At 42.9% G+C, this 19,486-nt stretch overlaps 1 protein-coding gene across 1 annotated transcript in view; it reads left to right on the top strand.

Annotated features, from left to right (window-relative positions):
* NINJ1 (ninjurin 1) overlaps window positions 1–15,217 on the top strand; it is a 54,426-nt gene extending 39,209 nt beyond the window's left edge. The window contains exons 3-4 of the mRNA XM_020981271.2: window positions 9,779–9,944; window positions 14,015–15,217. Coding sequence (XP_020836930.1) covers window positions 9,779–9,933 — 155 coding nt within the window. The 3' untranslated portion in view covers window positions 9,934–9,944; window positions 14,015–15,217. The remainder of the gene's footprint in view (window positions 1–9,778; window positions 9,945–14,014) is intronic.
* Window positions 15,218–19,486: the final 4,269 nt, after the last annotated feature.

Consider the following 19,486-nt stretch of genomic DNA (forward strand, 5'->3'; position numbering starts at 1 on the left):
TATCCTACTCCCATCCTATACCTTTGTAACAAAGATAAAAAACAAAAACAGACAAAAGCTGTTTAGCAAAACCAACCAACACGTTGGCTGTGTCTAACAGTAGACGCAACATTCTATACTTGTAGCCTCCCACCTCTGCAAAGGGGAGGGAGCCCCAAGCCTGTTTTTGTAAGGCAGAGGATGGGAAGGAAAAGCTACCCCTGAGCAGCCCCAAGCAGCCAAATGAGGCACTCACACAAGCCTGGGGGATGCCGCCGTACAGGGTCTGGATCTTGAAGGCCAGCTGGGTTAAGGCTTAATTCTTGGGCTCCTGCATTGGACTTATTAGGGCTGGACTGTGATCTGAACTCAACAGGCCTCAAATTCCAGACTGCAAGGATTATGTTAGTCAAAGGGCAATGTCCTTAGACTTGAATAATTTGAAGGAGGGGAGGAAGTGTGTGCTCTTAGCCAGTGGTGGAATTGGTAATAAAAGAGCAGAGATCCAGTACTGTGAGGTATATAGGAGGCAGCATGGTGCAGTGGGAAGAGAGTTGACTTGGAGTCAAAGGACCTGGGTTCAAATCCTAGCTCTGCCATTTATTTGTGTGACTGTGGGTGAGTTTCTTAACCTTCCTCATAAAGGTTAGGTGGTACAGTGGGATTGGACTTTGAATCCTATCTTGGAGACTTATTAGCTGTGTGGCCCAAGGCAGGTCACTTGAGCACTATCTGCCTCAGTTTCCTCCTCTATAAAATAGGGATAATAATGGCATCTACTTTATAAAGTTGTTTTGAGGATTAAAGGAGCTAACCTGTTTACACACTTTGCAAACCTCTTGTTTTTATTCCTGGGCCTCAGTATCCTTATCTGTAAAATAATGGGGTTGGATAAGATGGCCACACCTAAATCTCAGATCCTATAATCAGAAATGAGCTTGCAGTAGCAAACCTCTAGTTTCTTTTCTCTATTGATTCCATCATTTGTCTCTCTGTGTTGCTCTGAACCTCCCTCTTCTTTCTCCTTTTCCTGCTTCCTTCTCCCCTGCCTCCTCCTCCTCCTCTGGCTATCTCCTTGTGGCCTTAGCCCCTCTGAGAAGGCCATTTCCTCCCAGTTCCTGCTTCAGGGAGATAATATTTGACCTGATTCAAGGATCAAGCACATTCCTGACCTAGTTCCAATGTTAATAGAAGCTTAGTGAGGGCTTGCTTGGGCTCTAAGCAGAGCTAGGGGATTCGCCAGTGCCAACTGATTGTTTGGAAGTAAACTGAGAAGGGGAATTCAACCCTCTTTTACCCTGGCACACAGTAGGCACTTAACAGATGAAAAATGGAATCAAATTAAAGCATAGTACAGTGGCAAAAGAACTGGATTTGAAGATTATAAGACCTTGGCCTCTGCTTCTTACTACCTGGTCTTTCTAGGTCTCAGCTTACTCAGCTTCCAAATAAGTTATTTTTGAAATCCCAGTGATGATAGATTAGTGGGGTGAAAGTGTAGATCCAGAAATCCATGAGGTTCACAGATCTAGGAGGTATGGTCTGAGTCTGAGAATAAGAGATATGAAGCCTCCCCACCCCTCCTGGACTTGCATGCAGAGAAAAGGCAGGAAAGTACTTGGGAGGGGAAGGCAAAGTTGCTAGAGTGTTGGACCTGGAGTCAAAAAGACCTGGGTTCAAATCTCAGCTCAGACATTTACTAGCTGTTGGCTAGGAGTAAATCATTTAACCTCTTTGGGCCTCAGTTTCCTTTTATGTCAAATTAGGCAGGGGACTGAATGACCTCTGAGGTCCTTCTTCCTCTAGATCTAGTATCCTTTGGATACTGGTGGCACATTTACTTAAAAAGTATGATGGCTGAAGGATGGATGATATATGCTTTATTAGCATACTGTATCAGCTGGGGAGGGCTTTGGTTGTTTCTTCCTCAATGCCTAATGCTTATGAAGTTGGATGGCCCAACAATGGATTTGGTATCAGAGGACCTGCATTCAAATTCCACTTCTTCTGTGTATTCTTGTGTGATCTGAGTCAGTTACTTAACTTCCCTAGGGCTTAATTTCCTCATAGATAAAATAAGGGATTGGACTAGAGAGTCTCCAAAGGCCATTTTAGCTGGAAATCTGTGCTCCAATGATCTCTTCCCAAATTGAGCTCTGCCTCTTTTTCTTGAGAAGGCCTGCCTATTCTTGGCCAGCAACCACCTTTTATGAATTGTCAACAGAATTTTTAATAACTCCCCAAGGAGAGGAAGACTTGGGTTAGGTTTGTTATATCCCTTTCTGAAAAGACATATGATCCTGCTGTTGGCCAAAGCCTTGGGTTTCTCTATAGTCAAGCAGGCTTTTGAGCAATGGATAGCTATTTGGAAAATTGAGCATTTTATAATGGACTGTGGGAAGATTTCATGGAGAGCCCACAGATTGGCCTTAAAGCAGAGAGGCCAGACTGCCAAGTCTCTTCCTGAGCTCCCTCCACAAAACAGGCTCTGTGGCTTCCACCTCTCTTCGTATTGACTTCTGGTTCCACTGGTTACTCTGACACTTCATTTAGGTCTGAGGAGGAAAGTTTTTCTTCAGATGTGGCCTGGAGAAACCTGAGCAAATAATTCCCTGCCTCATCTCCACAGGAGGGGCCAGTCACAGCTCATTCAGTTTCTAGGTGCCCTCTCTGGCCAGTTAGATTGGCACCTGCACAATACTTCCTGACAGTCCCTGTCTTCCACCTTCTTTTCTGCCCACCACCTCAACACTTTTATGTGGTTTGGATCTCTGTGCTTGGCATTTAAAAGCCACCTCTGCTCCCTGCCCTATTCTGACTGGAGCTCAGGAAGGCTACCATATGAGCTCTGTACAGGTAAATTCATTTCGCCCCTGTATTCAATTAGGGGAAAGAATCAAGGAGTCAAGCTAGCACAGGTGCACCTGCTATGTTTGAGGCACTGCATTTGCATCAAGGGCTTACCTTGGCTCCTAATTATATGTCTTTACTACTTATTTCAGTAGCTCTGTGGATTGGAGTCAGGAAAACCGAAGTACAAATCTGGGCTCAGATACTTATCAGCTGTATACCCCTGGGTGAATCTTTTAACCTCACTCAGTTTCAGTTTCCCCATCTATAAAATGGGGATAATAATATCACCTACCTCCCAGGGTTATTGTGAGGACCAAATGAATTAACATTTGCAAAGCACTTTGCAAACCTTAAAGTACTATTTAAATGCCAGCTATTAATTTTATTTCTAAAACATGTACTTTACTCACCTTTCCCTTTAGAATATAAGCTCTTTGAAGGCAGGGAATGTCTTCCTGGTAATTGTGTCCCTAGCATTTAGCACAGTGCCTGGCACATGGTGAGTACTTAATAGGTGCTTTTTCATCCATCCATCCATCCTTCCATCCATCCATCCATCCATTTCTGGGACCACCTCCTTTTCCAACTGTGCATTTCCTAGATGATATCTTTTGCATTGTATCTGGTGCATGAGTCAGAGTTCGTGAGATGCTGCAGCCTCCATATACCCACCATATGTCTCTCCATTGTCCTTATCTTCAGGGGGTTACTCTTCAGAGATCATGGTGTTCCGTGATAACACAACCAGCCCAACTGGACAACTTGGTATTCTTCCAAAATATCTGACCTGCTCAGCTTCCTTCTTCTTCTGTGCTTTTGCTCATATCACTCCCTATGTCTGGAATGTTCTCCTGCATATCTCAAAGTATTACATCTCCTTCCAGGCCCAATTCAAATGCCACCTCCTCCATGATGTCTTCCTTGATTCCTGACTTCCCTCCCCTCCCCTTCCCCCTCCAAAGTAACTGATGTTCGGAGCACTTTGTATTCAATTCAATTCAATTCAACAAAAATTTATTGAATTCAGGGTATGGGTCAGACACAATTAGATATCTGAGATTTTGAATTTTTCTCTTTGTAGGATCATGGGATTAAATATTTGGAGTGAGAAGGGACCTTAGAGGTCATTGAATCTTTTTTTTTTTGAGTTGGGCAGTGGGGTTAAGTGACTTGCCCAGGGTCACACAGCTTGTAAGTGTTATGTGTCTGAGACTGGATTTGAACTTAGGTCCTCCTGAATCCAGGGCCGGTGCTCTATCCACTTCACTACCTAGCTGCCCTTCATTGAATCTTTTAATTGTAGTTTTTATGGGGAGTTCCAGAAAGACTAGCACATTTGGTATGAGGGCTTGCCGAACCCTTTTCAGGGATGCTTATCCACCTTTGGTGTCCACCTGTCACCCGACTCTTACCTGTGGCTCCAAGAAGCTGTAGTATGTACAGTAGTCACACCCTCACACCCTGGTAAAACCCTCTTGGCAGACAGGCTAAACCAGGTTGAGGGCAACTGATGGGCCTCAAACCTGTAGTGAGTTAGGGGGATGTCTATCCCAGATATTTGACGACTTCCCCCAGCAGACTGGTCAAATGATAACATTTTCTTCAACACTTAGAGCTTGGTCAGACATTGAAGATGCCAAGGTCATTTGATACATCCCAGGCCATCACCAGTCTTCCTGACTTTGTCTTGCTGCTCGACTTCAGTGATGCTGGAAGAGAGAGTGTGAGGCTGATGACTGTGCATCTCTGCCTCACTTAAATCTAGCTCTCACACAAGTCAAGACATCTCCCTGTCCTCTTTGAAAACGAAGGATGAACAACATTAGTATACGCTTCTTGTCTTCCCAGTTACATGGTAGCCTTCATAAGGTCAGGGATTGTCTTGTTTCACCTTTCTATGTCCCCTGACATGCCTCACATAGGTTCAATATAGTTTCAAGGTTTGTTGAATGATTGAATAAATGAATCTTGTCCTTCCCCAGTATCTTTTGTAAACCCTGGAAGCCTCATTCACTTTACCCTTCTCCCACTGATTCTTCAGTCTCTTTAGGAAGTCATTAAGAGGAGACTAGAACATATAGAGATATAAAGCTGGGGTTGTTCACCTTGAGTGAGGGTGGGAGGACAGTGATGGTAGTTCCTTCAAGCATTTGAAGAGAGGGCCTATGGGAAGAGGAGTCAACTTCTTCTTTTTGGCCCCAAAGGATAAAGTGGAAACAATGGATAGAAATGACAAAAAGAAAAAAAAAAGAAATGACAAAAAGACAGAGTTAGGACTGATGGGAAAGGGGGAGGGGAAAGAATAAGCATTTATTAAGTGCTTAGTACATGCCAAGTTTTTTACAAATATCTCATTTGATCCACCCAGCCACCCTGTGAAGTAGATACTGTTATGTTCTCCATTTTATAGGGAGTCAGAGGTTAAGTGACTTGCCCAGGGTCACATTTCTTAATAATTAGAGCTGTCCTCAAGTGGAATGGGCTGCCTTGGGAGACAATGGATTTTGCCTCACCTTTAAGTCTTAAAGCACAAACTCCCTGATCATTTGTCATTAATGATCTAAAGAGAAATCTTGGTCTGCTATGAGTTGGACTAAATGACCTCCCAGGTCCTTTCTAGATCTGAGATTTTGTGATTCTCTGAAAGGAGAGAGAGAGAAGGGCCCTCACACTAAGGAAAAGCATATTGACACAGCTAAGAAGCTTTAATCCTTGCTGGACACTCCCCACTTTTATCACCTTTGGTTTATACCCACTGGAATAGCTCTTTCCTAGGGCAGGGGCTCAGAGAATTCATGTTTCTCTTAGTGAAGGCTCCAAATTGGAGCTCCCCTGGCTAGGCCAGCAGGTGATTTTCTTTCTTTTTTTTTTTAAATTAATTTATTTTGATTTATCAACAATCACTTCCATATTATGCTTTTGAGTTTAAAATTTTTCTCCCCCTTCCTTCCCACCACACTCCCCAAGATGGTGCACAATCTGATATAGGCTATACGTATACATTCCTATTAAACGTATTTTCACATTAGTGATGTTGTAAGTAAGAATTAGAACCAATAGGAGGAACCACCAGAAAGAGGAAACAAAACTCAACAGAAGGAAAAAAATAGCAAATAGATCTGCATTCAACTCCATAGTTCTTTCTTTGGATGTGGATAGTATTTTCCATCACGAGGCCTCTGGAGATGTCTTAGATCCTTGTAATGCTGAGAAGGGTTAAGTTTATCAATATTAGTCATCGCACAACGTGGCTGTTTTGTGTACAACGTTCTCTTGGTTCTGCTCACTTCACTCAGTATCAGACCATACAAATCTTTCCAGGTTTTTCTGAAGTCAGCCTGTTTATCATTTCTTATAGCACAATAGTATTCCATTCCATTCATATACCACAACTTGTTCAGCCATTCCCCAATTGATGGGCATCCTCTCAATTTACAAATCTTTGCCACCACAAAAAGAGCTGCTATAAACATTTTTGAACACGTGGGTCCTTTTCCCATTTGTATGATCTCTCTGGGATATAGCCCTAGAAGTGCTATTGCTGGGTCAAAGGGTATGCACATTTTTATTGCACTTTGGGCACAGTTCCAAATTGTTCTCCAAAATGGTTGGATTATTTCACAATCAGGAGGTGACTTTCAAAGCTGTAGTTGGCGAGACCACTGGGGAAATCTTCTCTACCCCTGGGCACTGGCTACATTCAGATGCCTTTCAATCTGAGAAATAACTTTTGGTTCTTAACCTTCAGAAGATTTCATAAGATCAAAGGATATAAAGCCAGAAGAGACCTTATAAATCAAGGGAAGGTAGGGAAATAAACATTTATAGAGTGCTTTATTTATGTAATATCTGTGCTTTTTACAAATATATCTCATTTGATCCTCACAACAGCTAGGTGCTATTATCACCTCTATTTAATAGTTGAGGAAACTGAGGCAAAAAGAGGTTAAGTGAATTGCCCAGGGTCACACAGTTAGTAAGTATCTGAGGCTGGATTTGAACTCTGATCTTTCTGACTCTAGGCCCACATAAATCAGACAATTTTTGTCCAGACCAGAAAAGTGAGGCTCATGGAAGCTGATGACTTACCCAGTGTCATTCAGGGAATTAGTAATGGAGCCAGGGTTCAAACCTCTAACTCCATTGCTCTTTTCCATCAATTAATTAATCTCTCATTTAGAAGCTGCTTCAAAGACATATCACTTGTATCTGTGCATCTGTTTTGTCCACCCAGCGCACAGGACGACTTGACTTAGCACATAAAATTTCACCATAGGCATTGATTGACTTTTTATTTCCTACCACCACTATTACAAAACAAAGATGGCCCTTAGGCCAACTTCCCCCACCAAACCAAGACCAGAAAACCTCAAGTGAGGAACACAAAACTGCCCAGGCCAAAATGAAGTGAGGACGTAGCAACAAGACTCGATGGATGCTGGTAGGAAATACTTTAAGTGAAACTCTCCCGTTGCAGTAGAAGTGTGTGTGTAGTGGAGGAGGGAGAGGGGGCTGTAGGGTGAGGCACTTGTGTACGTGTTTAATGGGAGTTAGAGAGGATATAAACCATAGGGATCATCTGGTAATAGGAGCATAGGTTTAAAGCTGGAAGGGACATTGGAGACCATCTAATCAGGCCTTCTTGTTTTACAGCTAAGAAGACTAATGGACAGCTAGGTGGTGCAGCGGTTAGGGTGCCAGGCCTGGAGTCAGGAATAACTGAGTTCAAATCCAGCCTCAGACACTTACTAGCTGTGTGACATGGGGCAAGTCACTTAACCCTGTTTGCCTCAGTCTCCTCATCTCTAAAATGAGGTGGAGAAGGAAATGGCAAACCACTCCAGTGTCTTTGCCAAGAACACCCCAAATGGGGTCAGGAAGAGTTGGACACGACTGAAACAACCGATAACAATGAGACTAAAGGCCAGGGAGGTGGTGACTTGCTTAAGGTTATTATACAAGTAGTAAGGGTCAAAAATATGATCTAATCCCATGTCCTTGGACTCCAGGGTCAGTGTTCTTTCCTTTGAACTCCTACTCCAATGCTTATATTTTACAGAGAAGTAAACTAGTCTCAGTGAGTTGAAGTGATTTGTCCAATATCACACAGTAGCAGAACAGAGATTTGAACCCAGGTCTTTGATTTAAAGATCTATTGATACCATGCTGTGTCTATGCCAAATCAGTGGCGAATGAAATAGACAACCATGAGTCGTTTGGCAGTCATGAGATCTGAATTCCAGTGTCTAGGTCTCTAAAATACATGGTATTGAGGTTAGGTTGCAGTTCCCTTGTTCCCATGTCATTGATGGGATAATAGTACCCACAGAAAGCTGCTTTTCTTTGTGGAAGACAGTGTGGTGTAGTGGAAAGAGTGCTAGGTTTGGAATCGGGGAACCTGGGTTCAAATTTTGGCTCTCCTTCTGTATCTCACCTTTGTGTCTGAAGCCTGTTGGCAAGCTACTTCATTTCTCTGGGCCTCAGTTTTCCCATTTGTAAAAGCATAGAGTTGGACTAGATTATCTCTTGGGCTCAAAAGTCAAAGCTCATTACTCAGGATGGTAATAGAAATAGAAGCATGGTATAGTGGCCACAGGAATGATTTTAGCATCAGTAAGATTTGGATTCAGGTCCTACTTGTGATACATGGTAACTTAGTGACCATGGACTCAGTGCCCCCAAGCAACTCTCAAAGACAGTTACAGAGAGCTGCTGATGATATGCACCAGTTAACAGTTTTTCATACTCCCCAGTCCTCCTTCCTCCCTGGCCCCCACCCCAAACCCAGTAGCCACTGTAGGCTATATTCTCTAGTAGAGTGACAAATATTTAGGCAGGAGAAGGAAAACAGTGATAGCTAGGAAACGTATTTTTTTCCCCCACCATCATGGTAGCACCATCTCAGTTCTCCTTCAGGAGGGTCTTTGGCCTTGTAGGTTGGTAAATTTCTCATTTTAATCCCAGTTGAAATTAGCTCCATCTGTGGGAAGGCTCTTTTAAAAAATTTAAAGAATGATTTTATTTCATTTTTCTAAATTGCACGTAAAAACAGTTTTAAACATTTGTTTTTTGTAATTGTTGAGTTACAAATTCCCTCTCTCCCCTTATTCCTCCTTGAGAAGACAAGCACTTTGATATAGATTATACATGTGCAGTCATGCAAAACATATTTCCATATTAGCCATGTTGCAGAAGAGAACACAGGCCAAAATACATAAATAAATGAAACTGAAACAAGAAAAAGGAAGTAAAAAAAATCCTTCTATCTGCATTCAGACTCCATCAGTTCTTTTTCTAGCAAGTGGATAGCATTTGTCATCATCAGTCCTTTGGAATTGTCTTGGATCATTGTATTGCTGAGAATAGCTAAGTCATTCACAGTTGGTCATTGTACGATATTGCTGTTACTGTGTACAATGATCTCCTGCTCACTGCAAATTTTTGTTGTTGTTCAGTCATTGTTCAGTTGTGTCCAACTCTTTGTGATCCCATTTGAAGTTTTCTTGCAAGGATACTGAGGTGGTTTGTTATTTCCTTCTCCAGCTCATTTTACAGATGAGGAAAATGAGGGAAACGGGGTTAAGTGACTTGTATAGGGTCACACAGCCAGTAAGTGTCTGAGGCCAGACCTGAACTCAGAAAGATGTCTTCCTGACTCCAGGCCTGGCACTCTATCTACTGTGTCACTTAGTGGCCCTCACTTCACTTTGCATCAGTTCATAGAAATCTCAGGTTTTTCTGAAACCATCCTGCTTGTCACGTCTTATAGGGCAATAATATTCCATCACAATCATATGCCACAGATTGTTCAGCCATTTCCCAATTGATGGGCATCCCAGGAAGGCTCTTTTTAAATTTAAAAACTAAAGTATTTACCAAGACAGAGGATGTATGTATTTGGATAGAAACTAACTTGTTTCTTTTCTCTTTTTTCCCCTTATTATAGTGAGGTATGATCTCAATAATCCTGCCAAGCACGCAAAACTGGATTTCCTCAACAACCTGGCAACAGGCTTGGTGTTCATCATTGTCGTTGTCAACATCTTTATCACGGCGTTTGGAGTTCAGAAACCATCTGTTGATATTTCTGCCCAGCAGTAGAATTTATTCAGGTGAGTTGTTGGGAAATTCTTCTCCTCTGTCATTCCTTTGCTCTCTCTCCTCCTTAATCATTACTAGCCACCCCTTTTTATTTCTTTGAAGGAACTAGGCTTCATTTAACTCAAAGAGATCTATTTTAGATACAGAATAGATATGGCTCTGTGAGGGTCAGGGTTGTGGTTCTCAAGTAAACACTTCTGTGTGTCCTGCCCAGCTGGATAGTAGGGTTAAGAATATGATCATGTTTCTTAGCACTGACTATTTTCTCATGGGAAAACAACAGCAACAACAAAAAACTTCCCACCGTGTTAAGTAGCTTGAATAGAGTTTGTGACATGAATACAAGGTTCTTCAAAAAATAGCCATCAAGAGACCAGCCTGACCTGTCTAAGCCCTATTTTCAGATGCTTTCTGACAAACTGGGAAAAGAACTCTTTCTCCCTAGACCCTGGTAATTTCTCAAGTCGCTACCTCTTATCCTCTAAGACATATCTCTTAGAATTTTCATTCATTGACCAGTCATTTATTAAGTGTCTAATAATAACAATAGCCAACATTTACTTTGCTCTACAAAGGACTTTACATATATTATCTGATTTGTTCCTCATCACAGCCTTGAGAAGTAGATGCTACTATTATTCCTTCTCATAAGTGAAGAATCAAGGCTGAGAACAGTTAAGTGACTTGCTTAGGGAGAAGAGAAGCATTTATTAAGCACCTACTATGTGCCAGGCACAGTACTATTTGCAAACATTATCTGATTTGAGCCTCATGATGACCCCGTGAGGTAGATGCTTTATTATCCCCTTTTTATGGTTGAGGAAACTGAAGCAAATTTAAGTGACATGCCCAGAGTCATGTAGCTAGGAAGTGTCTGAGGCTGGGGTTTAGTTCAAGTCTTCCCTACTCCAAGCCCAATGCTCTATCCATTGTGCCACCACCTTCCTTGACATAGCAAGTAAGAATCTGAGTCAGGATTTGAACTCAGGTCTTCCTGACTCCAAGTCCAACACTCTACTATGCCGCTCAGGTACTTGTGGCAATATATGTAATGTACTTCTAAGCCGGCTATAAAGATTCAATTCAATTCAATAAACATTTATTAAACATATAAAGAGTATGGAATACTGGGATAGGCAGTGAGAGAGAAAAAAATCCAGCTAACATTGAGACTCTGCCTTTCTGGATCCTACCATCTATTTGGGGGACTTGACTCAGACAAGGGTAATTATGATACACAGGGCTGCATGATAAGTGTGTTGGGAGATCTGATGAAGTATTAGCAAAGGCTTCTTGTAGGAGCTGGAATATGAGTTTGGTTTCAAAAAAGATGTTGGAATTCAATAAGCAAAAAGAAGGAAGGACATCATACCAGGTTCAGGGATTAGGAAAAGCAAAACTAAGCCAGGAATGCAGAGTGTGTTCAGGGCACAGGGAGTAGTCCAGTATGGCTGGAGTGTAGAATGTGTTGAGGGAATAGAAGATAACATGGGAAAGGTAGATGGGCTTCAGGTAGGAGAAGGCTTGGAATGAATGTCAAGTTCAAGAAGTTGGAATTTGATTTAATAACTTATAGGGAGCCATTGTAGACTTTTGAGCAGATGAGTAATGATGGATTGTTGGTGATTGATGCAGAAAAGATGGATTGGAGGGTAGTGGGAAGGCTGGTTATGAGGCTGTTAGAATAATCCTGGTAAATGACAATGGAGGCCTTTGCTAAGGTGGAAGCAGTGAGATTAGACAAGAGACAGGCAAAATATTGACGAATTAGACATTATCACTTCCCTTGAGGAGTGTGTGATGAATAGTCAATCAACAAGTATTGATTAAATGTTGTTGTGTGCCAGGTACCGTGAAAGGTACTGGACATACAAAGAAAGGTAAAAGACATGTTCCCTGCTCTCAAGGAGCTCATGTTTAATGGGGTGATAACATGCAAATATACAGTGTAAGTGGAAGGACTAACAGTAGGGGCAGAGGCCTCTTGCAGAAGGTGGGATTTCAGCTGTGTGTTGAAGGAGACCAGGAGTCATAGGCGAGAAAAGAGAGCATTCCTGTTATAGAGGATAACCAGAGGCAGAGACGACAGCTGGAGTATGGTTTGTGAGGAGTAGTAAGTAAACCAGTACAGCTGCATTGCAAAGAATGAGGACGGGAGTAAAGTATAAGAAAACTGTAAAGGTAGGAAGGATCAAGGTTGTGAAGGACCTTAAATACCAAACATGTTTAATCCTGTGAGTAATAGGGAGCCACTGCAATTTATTGAACAGCATAGTCAGACTTAACACTTGAGGAAAAACACTTTAGAAGCTGAGTAGAGTACGGATTGGAATGGGGAGAGATGAGAGGCAGGAAACCACTTAGAAAGCTACTGTAGTAATCTAGGTATAGCATAGGAGGCCTATACAAGGGGAGTGCCTGTGTCAGTTGTGAAAGTAAAAATGATAAGATTTGAAAACAAGGGTGAAGAGCCATGGACTAAACGGAGGTTCTAAGTGTGGGTGGCTGGGAGAATGGTGTTCTCCTTGACAGGGGGAGGGAAGTTGTGAAGGGGGAAATGTTTGTTTCTTTTTTTTTTGTTTGTTTTTGTTTTTAAATTTATTCACTTTTAGTTTTCTACATTCACTTTCACAAGATTTTGAATTCTAAATTTTCTCTCAATCTCACCCCTCCCCCCACTCCAAGATGGCATGCATTCTGAATACCCATTCCCCTAATCTGCCCTCCCTTCTATATCTCCCCTTTCTTTTATCCCCTTCCCCTTCTATTTTCCTGTAGGGCAGAATAGATTTCTATACCTCATTTCTTGTATTTCTTATTTCCCAGTTGCATGTGAAAACAATTTTTTTTAACATGTGTTTTTAAAACTTTGGGTTCCAAATTTTCTCCCTTTCTCCCTCCCTACCCACCCTCATTGAAAAGGCAAGCAACTCGATACAAGTTATACGTGTGTAGTTATGCAAAACACTTCCATAGCAGTCATGTTGTGAAAAACTAACCATTTTTCCCTTAATCCTAATCCACCCCCCGCATTTATTCTATTCTCTCTTTTGAACCTGTCCCTCCTCAGAAGTGTTTACTTCTGATTACCCCTACCCCAATCTGCCCTTCCATTTATCATCCCCTTATCCCCTATTTTCCTGTAAAGTAACACAGATTTCCATATCCAATTGAGTGTGTATGTTATTCCCTCCTCAAGCCAAATCCTATGAGAATAAGATTCACTTACTGCCTCTCACCTTCCCCCATTTCCCCTCCACTATAAAAGCCTTTTCTTGTCTGTTTTATGTGGGATAATTTACACAGTTATGCCTCTCCCTTTCTCCTTCTCAAGGGGGAAATGTGTGGAGGAAGGATAATGAGTTCTGTTTTGGACATTTTGAGTTTGAGCTGCCTACAGGACTTCCAGCTTGAGATGTCCAGAGGCAGTTGGTGATGTGGGACTGGAGCTCAGGAGGGAGTCTAGCTTCTATTCCCAAGTACAGAGATCTAGGAAACACCTGCATAGAAACAGTAGCTGAACCCACGGAGTTGATGAGATCAGCAAGCAGACAGTATAGAGGGAAAGAGAATAATAGGTGTACAAGATTTGAGTTAGAATGTGGGATTTGCATATTAATATGTCTAAGATCCATGATTTCATTAGTGTGGGTACTGCTCCCCCCAATATGAATCAATTAATATCATTTATTAATTGCTTACTAAAAATCAGGAATTTTGCTAAGACACTAAGACAAAAATGAAATAGTCAGTGTAGACCATACCCTGCCATGCCTTACCAAATGGTGTCATGAGTAGCTGACCTTCTGGTGATGAACCTCTCTAAACTTGGCTAAGGCTGGTCTTTTGAAAAAAAAAAAAAGACAGGCAGCCTGTACTTCATGGAGCCTGTACTTGGGTTTGACATATACCTAAGGGGAAGTATAAAGTGCTGGAGAAATTGCTTCTGGCTGGGGAAATCAGAGAGTTTCATGGAGAAGCTTATATTTGAGGTGGACCTTGAAGAAAGGATGAATTGTCAGCAAGTGGATGTGGGGGAATATGGGATCAGTCTTACTTTTCTCCTTTTCTTTTCCAACAGAAAACATCATTCCCTTCTTGCAGTCATATGGTGTAAGAAATTCACCAAATCCATGGCTTCTCTCTAAAGGCAAGGAGAAGGACGTCGGTTTTTCCTAATCGAACCTTCCTCTCCCTCCATATTTTTCCTGAGTGAGCTCTTCTGGAGCACATATCATCATTACTCATTGGCACATGTACCTGAACACATTGTCTTAGATGGGTGGGGAGGGTGGGGAGGCATTTCATTCAGTGTGCAGAAGAAATCTTACTAGGACTCTGTCCTTTCCTTCTTGAAGAAATTTAACCCAACAAGCATTTATTAAACACTGACTGTGTGCAAGGCACTGGGCTAGGAACATAAAGACCCAAACTAAGATATTCCCTGCCCTCAGGAAGCTTACATTTTACTAGGTGCCTGGCCACAGGATGGGCAGCCCTCTGAGAGACCAGAGAGTATTCAGAGTGGCAGAATACCTGCAAAATCACTGGACAGCAGATAGAAGTTCTCATTTCTGTTGCAGAAACCAGGGCTTTTCCATGTGTGGCTTGTCTGAGTCCCTGTGGGCCCCATCCCTGGCTGTTGGAGGCTGTCTCCCTAGAGGTGCTGAACAATTGGACAGATTTGGAGAATCAACCTCAGCACCCCTGTGCCTTCTGAATTTCTTATGCCACCGTGTACTTAAAAGAAAATTAAAATGCCCTTAAAAATCAAGCCTAGGATCTTTCGAACTTCAGCATCTCCCTTCCCCTGTTAAGAGCAGAAATTGGGCTCTTTATTCCATAGAAAGCAGCTTGTACCATTGCTAACCACAGGGTAGCCTTGGGGCCTGACCTGCAGTATTTGCCAAAAGGCCTTCTTCCTTCATCCTGTTTCTGAGTCACTGTTCAAATGGGAGACTTGCTTTGGCTGGACTGCCTCCTTTCCTAGGCGAACATTGGCACTCACCCCTTTGATGGCAGGCTCCCAGTCTCCTGTCTGCTGCTTACATGTAGAACCCTCATCCCCAGGCCAGGCTCAGAAGAGACAGTATCAGAATTTTTACCTGTTCCTTAGGTTGGCTGAGACCTCTGCACACAGGGATATTCTTTCATCCAACCAGGAGCAATGAGAAAGAAAAAGAAAACATCTGAGTCATTTCTTGCTGTGATTAAAAATAATGTCCTTTCTGAAAGAAAATGTAATTGTAAATAAAGCTTCTCATACTCTTATTTCCCAAGGAAACCTTTTGTTATGACTGTTTTCTTATGACACATTGACTGGCCTGTCAGTGATAATCTCTAGTGAGTGTTGGGGTTGTGCCTTTGTGGTATCAACATTCATGGAAAGGAAATCCAACTTTCTACCACTACAATGTATTAGATTGTAAATATAGTAGAAAGAGCCCAGATTTGGAGTCAGATGACTCAAGTGTAAACCAACTTGCCTGCTCTCTGTTGGACCTTGGACATTCATTTAAACTTAGCTTAACAAGAAAATGAGGGGCTTACCCTAGGTGAGGAGTTCTTAACTGTTTTTTCCTATGGACCTTTTCTCAGAATAAGGTTTTTAAAGGCATAAAATACATAGGAAACTAATTATGTTGAATTATTTAAAAAAAAACAAACAGGTTTATGGACCCCAGGTCAAGGACCCCTGCTCACTTGATGATCTTTAAGGTCCAAGGTCTCATTCTGAAATAACAGCTAATATTTATGTATTATGTACTTACTGTGTGTCAGGCACTGTGCTGAAAACTTTTACAAATATTATCTCATTTGATCCTCACAACCACCCTGGGAGGTAGGTTTTATTATTATCCTCATTTTACAGATGGGAAAACGGAGGCAAACAGATCAAGTGACTTGCCCAGGGTCACAGCTAGTAAGTGTCTGAGGCCAGATGTGAACTGAAATCTTCCTGTCTCTAGGCCCAGAGCTCTATCCACTATGCCACCTAGCTGCTCTAAATCCTGGGGTCCTTACAAATGAAGATGACTTTCCTATCGTATCCTTCCAATGGCAGGAGGAAACAGGAAGAGGCATCTCAGAGCAGCATCTCGGCCATCTCACCTACATTTTCAGGACAGAAGTGATTCATAGGTGGAGATGATTTGCTTGGTCCCTGAGCACGAGGGCTAGAAAGAGACCTGCCAAGGCTTGGGTTCTCCCAGGAGAGGGAGAGAATTGGCCTTGGGCCCCAAGAGTGGTTATTGTGGGGGGCAGGGAGCTCACCTTTTGGGTAATACGCTGTAAGTTTGTGATGTGAGACAGGCCCCAGAGCCTTCCTATTGCACTGGCTTCTGGGCATGCATTAAGAATTAGAGCTGATAAGGACCCTAGAAATAACAGTCCCATTTGTTCATCGTACAGATGAGGAAACAGAGTAGGGACAGGACTTGTTCAAGATCAGGCAGCAAGCTAGTGGCCAAAGCTGGGGAGGATTGTGACATCTCTTTATTTCAAAAAATTTTTTTTTGCCCGAATCATCCCTTTATTAAGGCTTGAAATTTCTCAAACAGAGCCAGAAAGAAGCCATTTGTTCACACACAAGAATTTCCAGCTCCCCTCTCAACTTTTCCCCATTCCTCTACTCTCCTTGATGTAATGCCACTTTGTGTTCCTCCACCGTCCATTGGCCAGGTGCTTATTTTCTGCCAAACTTGGCCCCCTGGGACCTCCAGCTCTTTCCTCGCTTTGGAGGAAAGGGCTGATGGGAAGGGAGAAGAGTCAGGCTGCTCTTGGCTTCTCAGTCAGCCCAAAGGAAGATGACCACAGAGCAGATACCTGTGGTAGAGGGATCTTAGAAGGACCAGGTATGCCCACAGCTGATAAAGGTTTGACTCATGGGGTCAGATAAAACAGATTCCAGGGTGCCTGGCCTGGGGAGGGATGCAGGGAGGGCTTGGAGGGATGGAGCTAGCATTTCACAAACTCCTGCCCTGGAAGCACATGTCTCTGTTATCCTCTTACCACTTCAGGTGAGGTGCAGAGGGATGGCCCTTTGTTATATTCAGCTTGAGCAATGGCCTTGGGGAGAGAAGAATGGGTTCAAAGCCCATCCCCACCTAGCAGATTGACCAAGGGTGCTCTGGCCCTGTCCACCTAATGCCCATTGTGCTCCTTCTCCCTGGTCCTCCTCAGATCCTTCCCAGGATAGCTCATCACTCCTTGGAGCACAGCCTTACAGGATGGACAGTGACCTCTGCCTCTATGCTGAGCAGAAGCAGGGTATCAGGTGGCCACAGGGAAGTTGATAAGCAGACACAGTTTTGTAGTAAAGAAAAAATCTGCTATGAAAGGTGCACCCAGGACCAGGCTGCTGCAGCCCTGTTTAGACTCAGTACCTGAACTCTAGGAGCTGCTGCTGGCATTCCCTGCACTGAGGAGCTGTGGCCCAGTCTTTGTCAGGCAGCCCATGAAGGACCAAAGTTAAGGCAATATCCAAGCTTTCTGATCATTTCTGTTCACAGGACATGGCTCCTTGTTGTAGTGAATTCTTGGTCTCAACACTGGGAGGCAAAGGTTTATTACTATCTTTGCAGCTAAAAAGGCAGCATCCATGCATCAGAAGCAGCCTGGGCCTGGAGAGCCACCAGGGTCACATCAGTTCCTGGAGAGCAGGTGGGCAGTGGCAGATCTCACGGGGGCACAGCAGCCCCAGTAACACTGCTTCAAATGCAAACACACGCTGAACACCTATTGTGTCCTGAGCATAGCTAGGCACCAGGAAAGAAGACAAACCCTTGCCCTGGTGAAATTTCTAGTTCTTGTTCCCTTTTCTTGGGTTATTGCTTCCTTCTTCTCTACTTGTTTCCTGTTATCCTGCTTTGATTTCACAAGTTTAAAATGAGTCACTTAACAAATACATTCTAATCCATTAGGTGAGAAAGTTCTGGTGCTCCTATAATTGCTCATGAGGATCCACACCATTCTCACCCTTCACCTCCCACCCCAAATCTTGGGCACATATTTAATCGTTACATTATTATTATTAGCTAGCATTTATTATATTACAATTAGTCTTTAAGACATTCCAGACATTATCTCATTTCATCCTCACAACAGCCCTGTGAGATAGGTGCTGTTATCACCCTCATTTTACAGATGCATTTAATTCATTAAGATGCATTAAAATTGATTTTGTTTTGAGAATTTGGTGGCTCCCCGTGGGATGAGCTAGTGATTCCAAAAATGGGAGGCATTGAACCCAAAGGCTTCTGCCTCTCAACAAACTTCCTTGTCCGTACAAAGTCAAACAACTGTTGTCTTTTCTCTTGCAGTCTGATTGTAAACAGCATTCAGGAGAGCAAACTATGCTCATAGCTGTGTCTCTCCAGTTCTTTTTCCTGCGTGCTTTATGGAACTAGACTTATTTTCCTGTGGTTATGGGAATGTGGTGGTGACATGTGGGGGGTAAGAATTGGCAAGATATTAGAAGAAACCCTGTTTTCCAGTGCTAACGCCCAGCAAGCAAGCTGTGTCCTGAGCTTGCATAACAAGAATCCTTTGCGTTCACCCTCTTGATGGTCTCAACGACAGCAAAATCCCAGAACTGTTTCTGGTCGTGAAGCCCTGCTATGAATCAAACCTGCCACGTTGTTGCTCTTACCCCTCAGTGTCAGGGCTACAGCTCACTGTGCAGCCGTTAGTATAAATATGGAGACCTCCCCACACTAAAGCGGCAACCCTGCCCCGCCCAATGGGGGGGGGCTCCGACTTGAATTCTTGCTTGAAAGCCATTTCCCTCCCTTTGAAATTAAACTTCTGTTTGATTCTGACTCTCCTGTTTCTAGCTTGCTCTGTTCAACTCCAATAGGTTAGAGGCCAGCTCTGTTGGGTTGACAACGAATTTTGGAAGCTGAAAACCTGTGTTGAAATCCCAGCTCCACAACTTATTAATTTCATGATTGTGGACAGGTCACAGTTTTTAGGAACCTCAGTTTCCTCCTCTGTAAAATGGGAGAATTAAGGTACTTCCTGCTTCACTGATTTGTTAAGAGCCAGCCAAAAGGAGCTTCAGAAATCACCTCATTAACCCCGTTATTTTACAGATGAGTTCTAGACAGGTGAAATGATTTGCCCAAGGTCATTTGCCCAGGTGGTGGTAGAATTGGAATCTGAACCCAGGATTTTGAACTCTGACCTCAAATGCAGTTCATTTTCCACTATAACATGCTGGACCCTATAGAGAAGTGAGTTGTTCTTTTTCTTCCCATTATTTGTGGTATTCTGGATAGAGTGCTAGATGTGGAGTCAGGTTACTTGGGTTCAAATCGTGACTCTGTGTAGCTGTGGAGTGAGTTCCTTCTCTCTGGACCTCAGTTTTCTCATCTATAAAATGAAAGTTGGATGAGGTGACCTCTTAGGTCTCTTCCAGCTTAAATGTACAAATGATGAAGTCTGTAACCTATGGTCTGAACTGAATATAACAGCCGGTTGATCAACAAGCCAGAATGAAAGAACAGCCGGAGAAGTGGCTTTGTCAGGGGGGCTTTTTCAGTGAGCTTTTTGG

This window comes from Phascolarctos cinereus, unplaced genomic scaffold (assembly GCF_003287225.1).
Source record: "Phascolarctos cinereus isolate Bilbo 61053 unplaced genomic scaffold, phaCin_HiC Scaffold_4;HRSCAF=312, whole genome shotgun sequence".
Taxonomy (NCBI): Eukaryota; Metazoa; Chordata; class Mammalia; order Diprotodontia; family Phascolarctidae; genus Phascolarctos; species Phascolarctos cinereus.